The sequence below is a fragment of the Solanum lycopersicum genome, chromosome 2 (genome assembly GCF_036512215.1).
Source record: "Solanum lycopersicum chromosome 2, SLM_r2.1".
Taxonomy (NCBI): domain Eukaryota; kingdom Viridiplantae; phylum Streptophyta; class Magnoliopsida; order Solanales; family Solanaceae; genus Solanum; species Solanum lycopersicum.
In genome coordinates, this window is record NC_090801.1 from 41,164,771 (window position 1) to 41,176,624 (window position 11,854).

General features: G+C 34.8%; 1 protein-coding gene across 1 annotated transcript; it reads right to left on the minus strand.

Annotated features, from left to right (window-relative positions):
- Positions 1–5,502: 5,502 nt before the first annotated feature.
- Positions 5,503–7,847, minus strand: LOC101253543 (B3 domain-containing protein At5g60140-like). Its single transcript, XM_026029746.2, has 4 exons — positions 7,726–7,847; positions 6,493–7,054; positions 5,958–6,100; positions 5,503–5,861 (listed from the first exon to the last, which is right to left on the minus strand). Exons 1-4 carry the CDS (start codon positions 7,777–7,779, stop codon positions 5,583–5,585), a joined length of 1,038 nt encoding a protein of 345 aa, XP_025885531.2. The 5' UTR covers positions 7,780–7,847; the 3' UTR covers positions 5,503–5,582.
- Positions 7,848–11,854: the final 4,007 nt, after the last annotated feature.

Here is an 11,854-nt window from a genome sequence, read left to right on the forward strand (position 1 = left end):
TTGATTAAGTTGTTTCTAACTTTTTTCGATATTTTGTAGAAATGGATAGATGCGAAGTCGCAGAAAGAAACATTTTTCCCTGAAGGAAAGCTAAGGTATTACAATCAATGAGGATGCAACTGCATCCAAGGCTAAATCAACAAAACTTTCAACATTCGGTGGGGAAGGAAAAGGAAAAGAAAAAGAACCGGTGTCTCCAGAGCATAGATCTGATAGTGATGACATCTATGCCACTGACCTCACTGCTTCTGAAAGAGAGGGTGAACACCAGAAGCACCAGTCCATAACTTTTGAAGATCACGATCTTATACTAGAACAAAGGGTAGAACTGCGATATAAAAGGATGAACGATCCATCTATGGTTAGGAATCCTCGGCCTACCACTCCTCCTTTAACCATTGAGCAGGCTGTAGTCCTAGCTTACCGCTTATAGGGTCTGCCCCCAAAACTGATGAATAGATTAAATACAGAAGGGATGATGACGATTATTAAGGAGAAGTGCCTATCCACCGACGGTGTAATGGATAGGCATCCAGAGATAATGAGGTGTCTGAAGGCTCATAATTTCTAGATCTTAACCAATCCACGTGGACCATATATCCCAAATTGGGTGCGGGAGTTCTATGCATCTTATGGGGCCTTGATACCATAACAGAAGAAGTTAGTAAAAGCATTCAAGACAATTTATTATGTAGTTATCCAGAGAAAGAAGGTTTAATGTAATAGTGAGTCCATTAGTGATGATAGGATTTCCGCCATGATATTGATGACGAGTGTCAACATTTAATTAGAACAAAGACTTTGGAAAACATGAAAAAATGGCTGACAACGATCAAATTAAATGGTACTTCTCCATGGATGGAAAGAGGAGCACAAATTGAAAAGAAGGATCTTAACATTGCTACACGATTCTGATTTGGCTTCATCAGCAACACTAGCATGCCATCCTAGAATGAGTTGATCCTTCATCTAGCCAAGGCAGCATGTCTGGATTGAATCATAGAGGAAGCCAGGATAAATTTGGGGATCACTATAGCACATGAGATAGCCATGAGGTTCAAACAACGCCAGACCTCCCTCCCATTTTTGGTATTGCTCATAGAGTTGTATAGACGGGCTCAGATACCTAGAGATGTAAAGAAGGATGTGCAAGTGATTCCTACATTCTCGAACGACATCTAGAGGATCGATTCAAAATATTTGAAAGATGAGGAGGAGAATAAGAAAGAAACCCCGATGGATTCTCCCCTTGTTATAAATACAAAAACAACACATGCGGAGGCATCTTTGCCTACTCCGGTCCCTGGGATTTCAGGTACCCCTATGGCCGTCTCTTCTGATACTCCAAGTTATTCTGCTACTACTGCTGCACTATTTCTTGACCTGTTGCTGTTGCTGCTCAGGCTCCGCTTACCTAGGCCTTTTTACTTTGGGTGGGATAGCTGACCCATTTTGCTGATCATCGGGTTGCCAGACTCGACACCTCCATTCAGGGCATGATTTAGATTGCCCTTGCTAATGCTGTGAAAGGAATGAGTGTACCATTGATGACTTGATGGCTAAGATAATAGTGTATGAGTATGGACAAGGGCCCAGTGATGAGGTGACGACCTTAAAGGTTGCTATTGTTGTGTTAAAAAGTGACGTGGATCAGTTGAAGTCCATCGATATATACATGGTCCTCGGAACGGTGGAGATCCCAAATTTTCAAGAGATTCCTCTGGCTCCCATCAGAGATGCAATAAGAGTTGAGTGGAGTGCTGATCTTGAGTCTGAGGCAAACACCGACGAGGATATGCTGGGGTTTTTGCGGAAGCATCGTATGAGGTCCTCGATGAGACAGATGAGACCATGATAGATGTTTTTGTGTAGGCTTCCTTAGTAGATACACCTCTGGCTGCTTCTAGGGCTGCTACTACTTCTTCTGATATAACTCCAGGCATGGAAGCTCATGTTCAGATTGATGCACCGGGCATTGAAGCCCAGAAAGACGCAATGACTTTGTAATCAGAATCATTTTTTTACCTACCTCTCTATCTTACTTTATTTAACTTTTGGATTTCATTTCATTTGCATTTGAGGTCAATTGATTTTATTTGTGGTGGGGTGAGTCCCACATTTTGTGTAAATATTGATGTTTGATTTCCTTTTTATATATTTGGGTTGTGAGCTTTACTTGTGTTGTAGTTGAATATTGTGGATGATTGAGTTTGTGGCTCCTATTTTTAATTGTAAATGATTTTTGACCCTTCCAAAAAAAAATTCCACCTTTTGTTTGTGTTGAATATGGTTTTTCTCTTGCAAATTTTAATATTATTTTTGATCTGTACTAATTACTTGAATAGTACTCTCAATCGGAACACCATGAATGTGAGACTCCAATGAGGCCAAATGAAGTTGTATAGACGATATGTGAACTCTTAGCATCTCGTTGTGACTAGCCAAGTGTCTAATTGAGTCTCTTGCAATGAAAATTGCACACAATTGAAAGTGTGGAGTGTTGTTTGACATTAGTGCAAATGCCTTGTGTGATGAGCTTACCATGAACCATGCATGTGACACCTAGAATATGCTCTGTTTGTCTTGTTGACTAAGTGATGCTCTCTTTATATGATCATAGGCAACTTTAAATAGTGACAAAATTCTACATATACCTTTTTTGTGGCCAAACCTGTGAGTGTGTGATCCTTGCTTGAACACCCTTGATACTTGACCTTTTCTTTGAAGAAACTTGATAAAACTATGAGCTTTCTTTATCCATTACCCATCAAAGAAGTGCAATATAGTACCTTTCACCCTGGTTTTGAGAAATATTGAACCCCTCCATATAAAAAAAAATGAAAAGAAATGAAAAAAGAATAGAATGAAAAAGTTGTGTAATAAAGATATGAAAGTGAAAAAGATAAAGGGGTTTCCAACAGTCCATGGAAGATAAATAATGGGATGACATAAGAGCACAAATGAAAATGATGAAGAAGAGGGAAGGAAGTTTTATTCGCACCACACATCATGAGGATAAAAGCCATTGAGACTAAATGACCATACCTTTACACTCATCCCCATTACAAGCCTTACAAAGACCTTTTTGATCTTAACGTAAGCTGAGACAAAGGTTGACCGGAAAATATGGGCAAACCTATGAGTGAAATCATGCATTGTGTTCATTCTTGTGAGTGTGAGCGTTGAAATTGATTCTGAAGACCTAAATTTCTAAATCATTGTGCATAAATATGGAATATTGTGGGCATTTGTACACTTATGTTGAACTTGATCGTGCATTTGAATCAAGTATAGCAAACTTGAGATTCCTTGGTAATGGTGAGTCACAACTTGATTCTTTGGGTGCACAATTGATCCTTGCATGAGTGAGTTGAGTGTTTTTGTGTACATTCATGATTTAATCTTGCGTAGCACTGTTTAAGACATCCTTTTTGAACTGTTGAACATGAATTTTTCTTGAGTCCGACAAGTTTTTAAGTTGGGGGTGTTGATGATTCCACAATTTATACTTATTTAGGACTCTATTTTAATAGATTTAGTGCCCTTAAATGCATATTTTGTCCCTATAACTGACTTGAGTATCATGGATTTGAAGTGAGGAACAAATCATGAACACTAAGGAGTAAAAGGGAATAACGCATCTCAAAGAACGAAGAAATTAAACAAGACCTGAGGATCGCATAACCCATTAGGCATGTTGTCGAATGGTCTTTATCTTGCCTTATGTTCTAGTGTGCTAAAATCCGAAGTACAATATTAAGTCTTCAATTGAAAGGAGTATCTGGTGAGTCGCTGATCGATTTTGTGATGCAAAGTTAGATCATCGAAAGTTACAAAACGTCAAGGATGCTAAAGGCTAAAGAAAAACGACAATACAAGTGACAAAGGGCGAATGCAGAGTGGATCGATGATCCCGAATAAATGCATTGACTTATCCTTTGCAACATAGTTTTTGAAAACTCTAAATAAGCTTTTAAATTCCTAGTTTATTTCTCTAGACATTTTAGCACCTAGTATAGAATTTTCATTCTAGTTTTGAACATTGTCTTAAGTGTGGAGACATTTTCCCTTAGCTTTCGAAGATTTCCAATTACGAGAAATTGGAAATGGGTATTGAATATTCTTCATTTTAGACCTGTGTAAAGGCATTATTAATAGTGCTTATTTGATAGAAACACCAAACTGTATCGATTTCTTACATTTTACCATATTAAGCTAAAACCCCAATTCTTGGGGTATGATTAAGTGATTATGGGTTGATTTAACTGTTGGGCATTGCTAATTGATAGTTTATTTGCTGTATAAAGGTGATTTTGTTCAGTAGTTGTGGTTGAACTCAATGGGTTGTAGTAGAAAATTCAATCCTACCTTAGTGTTTCAGGCTTGCTCTAGAGAGAGGTTTTCACACCAAAACTATTGAATCGATTGTCTGTGAGTTTTAGTTTGTCATGAGTTCATCTCAAGAGAGTGAATTTTAAACCCTCTTCCACACATTCAGCTCGAGAGAGTGAAAGATTAAAGTGGAGGCTATGTTTAAATGACGCTTATTGGTGTTTCAGAGAAATCAACTTAATTCAGTGTAAATTGGTTGAGAGAGAGAGAGAGAGAGAGAGTTTACCCCTACTAATGTCTAGCCTTATCAGTAATACACATCTATTTACTATAAATTGTGATTACCCAATTGTTTGTCTTATCTTACAATCCTATCACATCCCAAGAATCCCATCTTCATACTTGCTTTTTTCCCGTACATTTTCTGTTTTAGTTGTTAATTGTTTGAACTCCCCCCCTTTTGATAATTGACACTTTTGTCACACTTTAATTTGTAATGTTTTCATTAGTATATATATTTTAGCTATAACTAACTCAAACAAATTCGCATTTTGCTACTAATTGTTGAGACCGCTCCCTTGGGACTCGACCCCAACCCTTTGTTGGGTTATATTACTACTCGTGATCATTGACACTTGAATCAGAATAATATTTTTGATAAGCGCGTTAAACCATCAATCATGACAAATAATAAGTTCATTTCATGAGATGACCTAAAATGATGTCACTTCATAAATCTCCCTACCATGAGAGCATTTTGTATATAAATATGCTCTCTAGATAGTATATGTTATTTATTAATATTTTAGATGGAGTTTTCACCCCACCACCACCGTGACAAAATATTTACACGCGTAATTCATGATTAATATCAAATAAGAACATGAATATAACATTGTGAATTAGTCTAACAATTTAGGATTATAACTAAAATTTACATATCTTAAAAGAAAATAAAAGCGTTCACTCTAAGAAGTTTTTTTGATCTAAAATTATAGTTACCAGAGAAAACTCTAAAAAAGGTATTTATAGTCATGTTATTACCCTTAAACATATATAATTCATGATTAATATCAAACTAATACAATCATCAATTCTTTTATTAGAGCAATAATACTAACTAAAAAAACATTGATGTTTTTTTGTCAACAAACAACAATACTTATTTTCTTCAAAATTTGTCAACAAACAATAACACTAAAGGCCATAAAAATGAAAATTCTATGTTAAATAACATCAAACTGTTTCTTTTATTTATTGTCTGGATGAGAACTTGACCCTTCATGGAGAACTTGAACTTGTAAGTAAAGGGCCTTGCCACAATTTCCTCTCACAAGTTCACAGATATACCTGTCATCTTTCTCCACAAGGTTAAGCCTACCTAACTTGATCCATCCACCAAAAAGCCATACTCTACCATCGGTCCATTTACTGACTCTTGTCTCAAATTCTCTACCAGCAGAGTCGCGAATGATCATTCTTGAAGGGAGTTCAAGTTTGTAGTCTCTAATCACTTCCATGGGAATGTACTGTAGTTACGAACAAATACATTGTTAACTGATAATGTTATAAGATAGAACTATATAATCATTTACTAGAATATACACTTGTAGTGTTTTTGTTACCAATTTGTCTCTAATTCTTTCTTGTATTTTTGCTACAAAGTAAGGATTTTTGGGCTGAGTTACGCGTCCACTTTTGAATATATCTGCACCATAATGTTCAGGGATATCTCTCACCTTGCAAACATTGACTTTTTGGCATCCAACTAAATAAAAAAAGTTAACCAATTAGGTTCACAAACAAAAATCTCTCGAAAACAAGAATACTCCACCAATTTTAATTTGTTGTTGCAGTGAACTGAAAATGAACATTAACAAATAAAAGATATTATTGGTTTATATCAAATTGTCAAAAATGGTATTTAAATTTTTTTCTTGTATGCTATTAAAAAAACTAACAACAGTTGTCCTTAGGCTCATTTTGTAAGCAAACTAAGTACCCCGACCTTTTTATAAATAAATTATAATCCTAAACATTTCATGATATTTATAGGACAACAAGATTATGTCCAAATATACCAAAATGTCATTTTAGCAGCAATATACAAATATGAAACGAATTAAAGTGCATATATAGATTTTCAATAATTGTCTCTACCTTTGGAATGTTGCACCTTTTCTGTATATGTTCCAACCCTTTCATCCTCTTCTTCATCTTCGTCTTTCTGCTCCTTCCCTCCCCCTTCCTGCTTCTCACCTACTTCCTCTTCCATGTATCCGCATTTTGAATATGAAGCCCCTTTATGTGTCTCTTCTTTTATTTCCGCATCTTCTTCCACCATGTAATGCTCATCACTATCATAATCGAAAGAACTATTGCTTCTATCACTGCCCCTAGTCTTCTCTTTTAAATCTACACTTTTTCCATGTTCAACATTCATTTCTTCCCCTTTATTTTTACCTCTAGATCCATTTTTTACACATCCATTCATTCCCAGTAATTTAAAGTCAAATGTTCCTTTTCCATCATAATCAAATATCAAAAAGTCTGCAAACTCCACATTGTTATCCTCAATAAACTTCTCCCAACCATATTTGAAATAAATATCTTTTCCTTGTTTGGTTACTCGTATAGGCCACATATTTCCATATTGATCCCTTAGGGAAACTTTCCTTGGTATCTTTCCATTCTTGTATTTTGTATAACCAATAGGAAGTTTCTGCATATGAAAAAATGATTTATATTTTCGAAAAAAATTGAACAACATTAATTTCGTTAAAGTATATTGATCATATCATAAAAGAATACAATATTAGAAGAAAAAGTCCAACAAACTCAATTTTTGAGATTGTTGAGGTTAGAATTCAAGAATACAACTGTTTGTGGCATTCTCATAATTCAATTGCAAAGATACTTTCATCAACAATCACAATATTTTCATCTGGAAATGATATATGTAATTTATGACATCAACTTACTGAAATAAACCAACATAATATTAGTTTAAAATTAGGGATTCAACATACATAAAATACTTTATAAATATTAGTTGCATAGGATAAAGACATATCTCTTCTTTAACTTTCTCTCCCCTTATTCAGAACCGACATTTTCGAAAAGTATTACATAAAAAACAAGAAAAAGAGTTAACAAGAATCACATTTCAAATATTTGTATCATCACATAGGAGAAGGATGAGAAAAGTATAATTTAAAATGTATAGAAAAGACCATGGGATCTAATATCATTTGTATCTAGATTTTGCAGATTTAAGTTTCACCATGGTGTTTCCTTTCTACATCCATTTACCACATCTCCAAAATTAAGAAGAAAAACAATTAAGAAAAAAAGTCCAGAAGTTGAAATACTACGAGGAGTAAGAATACTTACAATCCATTTTGCACTGGTTTCGGGGTTGAAAACCTTGAAGAAACCCTTCTCCATTTTCACTTTTTTATTAAACTATAAGAGAATAGAAGAAACGGCCGAACAACCTTAACCCTAAAAGTTTCTTCAATTTTGAAGGACTATTATTGCTTATAAGTGTATGTATATATAACCGGGGGGGGGGGGGGAGGAGAGAGAGTGTACAAAAGTTCACATGATTTATATGAACTTTCATTTGGCTCGGTTTTTTAGGAATAAAATCTTTCAATGCATCTCTTGCCATTGTAAATATATTGTTTTCTGTAATGTTATTTAGCTACCTCATCCACACAAAAATATTTTTTACCAACCATGTTCAAATGAGATGTCATCATTGGGAACATCTATTTTTGAACAATTGTATCTTAAACTTAGAAAAAGAAAACATAGATTATATGTTTTTCTACGAGAAATTCTTAAGTGGAACAAATGTTTAGGCCAAATTTTAACATAATCATGAAAAGACAACTCTAACCTTTTCTAAAAAACTAAATTTATATTTGTTTTTCTAAATTGTATGAGACATTTATTATTTTGAAAAGATGAAATTTTTGGATTCTACCTATAAAAAAATTAATTCCCTTGTTCCCTCTTCAATTCATTTTTTCTTTTCTTTCTTTGCCTTATTAGTTTCTCTTCACATGAGTTTTATGAGTTAATTACTTGTTAAAATATTGAGAAATAACTTTTAATAGTTGGTTTGAAGATTTTTGAGGTCAAACGTCAACGGATGACCAAGACGTTCAGAAACTAGTCTTTTGCGTGTTAGAGTGTTCTAGTATATTTTCCTTGTTTTGGTGTGTCGTTTGGAGTCTAAAATTAGTAAAGATGACCCTAACATCTAAATGAACGTATTTAGGGTCAAAAAATTTGGGTAAAACTACCCAAGGACCACCCTAAAGGTCCTTGAGGAGGACTCAAACATTGGCAAAAAAGCTATCAAGACAGCCTTGACCAACGAACCCAATTGACGCCCCCGTAATAAGGGGGAGTGTCTGCACACTTATTCGTGGGATACTATACCCCATCACTAGGAGACTTATTAACAAATGACTGATGACAAGGACGGACCATCAATCCATCCACGGTCAGTTGATGGTGGCCGTCAATGGTCACCTGCAATTCTGCCAAGTTTTGGCCACTTAAAGAGAGAATTTGTAAATTCACCCCACGTTAAAATAAATGGTGGAGGGTTATTTTAACTATTTTAGGGTATTTTTGGTATTTAAAACACTTAAACCTAGAATTAGACTTTATTCTTCAAACCTCAAAACCCTTCCCTTCCAAAAGTTCTCTGAAACCTCCATGGAGGCTTAAAGTTAAATTGGAGTTAGGATTGAAGATTTCCATTGCTTTACTTTTTCAATTTTCGTGGAATTATTAATACAAAGGTATGGTGATCTTTCATTCTTGAATAACCTCTCATTCAATAAGTCAAATTCAAAGGTTTTCAAAGGTGTATCAATGATCAATTTTCCCATTTTCTATTCTATGCATGAGTTCATTGTTATAATATTTTCTATGTCATGATATTGATGTAATAATTTCGAATCAAGGTTCTAAAGATAATTTTCAATGGAATTTCTTGTATAATCCATGTTTTCTCCTAGTCTTCTAAATTGTTTTACAATGTGGGTTCGATTAATGTGATTGGATATTGTTCGAATTGTGCTTATATTATGTTGTATTGTTGTTATATATTTCTATCCATGCCTAATTATGATGAATTATTGGAGAATTTATAAAGGGTGATCATGGCTTGAATTAAGGGTAAGTTGATCTAAATTGATTTAGTTTTATTGAATTGTTCGTGTGGGTGTGTTTGTGTGTATTTTGATCATGGACTTTGAAGGAATTTAATGTTAAGTGAGGTAATGTTATGATGCATATGTATAAAGGTGTATTATCAAGTTACGCAAGTGATTCTTAAAGATAATATGACTCTTAGGGTACAATGTGAATGTGAAGCATGTTTGAGTTTGGATTATGTAGAATAGAGTAGGATCATGTCTAGAAGACAATGTCATGAATTATGGTGGTTATGTGAAGGGTTTTTCCTCACAAATTCACATTCACACACATAAATGAATTAATGAAGCTAATGGTAATTTAATGAATATGAGTTTATTAAAAGGTTTTCTGAATTGTATTTTAATGAATGAATAAGGGGTGTCGGATGGACACTTTTCCATGAGTAGAGGTGGAGTTTCTATAATAAATATCAATATTCCTAAGATATTTACAATGAATGAATGATAGGTTGATATGGGTGCTCTCCCGTTAGTAAAGGTAGAGTATTTAGTAGCAATCCCTTAACTTATAGTTATTGAATGTAATGAAATTCTATTCTCCGTGGGGATTAATGCTTAGCACCGAGAGGATATGAAATGGGTGGATACTCTTCGTGAGTAGAGGTGTAGTATCTAGTAGTAACCTCTTGATATGGGTACTCTCATGAGTAGAGGTGTAGTATCTAGAAGCAATCTCCCTATCCCTTAGCTACATGCCCACATAGGACTAACTAGTGGTTTTCCATGTAAAGGTTAAATGAATGACTCTACCTTAGGAAACTAGGGATCCTCATGCAGTAGGGGTTAATATCGGGAGTCCATGTAAAGCTCTCATGGTATTTGCTGGTTAAAGCTTACCGCCACTAAATAATGAAATGAACTAGGTCTTCCCAAGAGTGTACTACTTAGGGTGGGTGGTGTAATGGTATGCCATCTATGCATTGCACACATAGGCATTTGAAGGGTTCTTGGTATGTCCTTATAATGTAATGAATGAATGTGTTTCTATATAATGTTAATGAAGAATGATTGGTCTTATATCGAATGTTAATGAAGGTTATATGACTTGTTGAATATGATGTACCTAAACCTTGGTGATTTAAAAGGAGCACTTGGTGTGAGTAGTAGTATGGGATGCTACTTGCACATTGTACTAGTGTAACTTAGAGTTATACTAGGGTATGGTCCTTATGTGCTGATTATGATTATGTTATGTCTATGCCTTATGAATGAATGTGGTTTGATTTCAAGGAGGTAGAATGTGCGTCCATCTTAGGTGGCCTTAGAGTATTTCTTGAGGGCGGATTGTGGTATAGGACATTATCCACTCATTGCACCAAGTGATACTTTAGGGTTACTTTAGGTGAAGAGGTAAAGGAAAGGTGATGGTCTATATGAAGTGGATGTGTCTAAATGTAAAGAATGGTTTTATATATCATGTGATTGGTTTTTATTTATCTTGTATGATGTACATGCGGATTTTACTAAATTGACATAAGACATAGTTTTAAACTAAAAGGTCCTCTTCAGAGAATGTTCTTACATGGTCATCATACTTAGTTCTTAGTTGTAATAATTCCATATTATTCTCTATTTTCTACAAAGTGTAGGTTTTGGCAAGTGATGTTATATTTAGATTCGAATCTTGGAAAATAGGAATTCTCTCAAGATTTGGGTATGTCCTCATATGTTGAGGACAAGACTTCTTATTTCTAGTTTTCCTTTATTAAGACATTTGTATAAGACTTGTATCATTCTTTCAATGTAAGGGTCATGTCCCCATGATAATAAGATGTGCCTAATATGGCATATGTCGAGATTTAACTATTCTTACGTATTATAAAAGAGCTTTAACTTATCGATTTTCTTGTGAAAATTTTTAATTCCGCACTAATTATCATGTCTATGTGATGAATGAATTCTAAGAGGCTTGTAAAAGACCTCTTTGAGGTAGAATACACCGATTACGACTAGGGGGTGCTCTCGAGTCATGGAAAACTTGGTATCAAAGTATAGGGTTATGGAGATACACTTTGGGTTCAAGATCTCACAAGACACGTCTAGTAGAGTATTGTTCACCAGTGTGAGTCGCGACACATCTATGAACGAGAGCCTATAGGATGATAGAAGTTATACTTCCTTGATATTTTTGAAGTTATGCCTTATGGGAGGGGCTAATGCAAGGAGTACTCAAGAAGTGAATTTGAATGAGTAGGTTCCCCCTCAAGTGCCTCAAGGTCCACAAGATCCCAATTAGGAAGAGGCCACGTCAAATGTGGAGATAGATTCTGCCTTTCAAACTT

Coding starts and splice junctions, on each gene's coding strand:
- LOC101253543 (XM_026029746.2), bottom strand. CDS start 7,779: ATGGAGAAGGGTTTCTTCAAGGTTTTCAACCCCGAAACCAGTGCAAAA. Junction 6,101..6,492: donor AAAGGTGCAACATTCCAAAG/GTAGAGACAATT, acceptor TTTTTTATTTAG/TTGGATGCCAAAAAGTCAAT. Junction 5,862..5,957: donor AAAGAATTAGAGACAAATTG/GTAACAAAAACA, acceptor TCGTAACTACAG/TACATTCCCATGGAAGTGAT.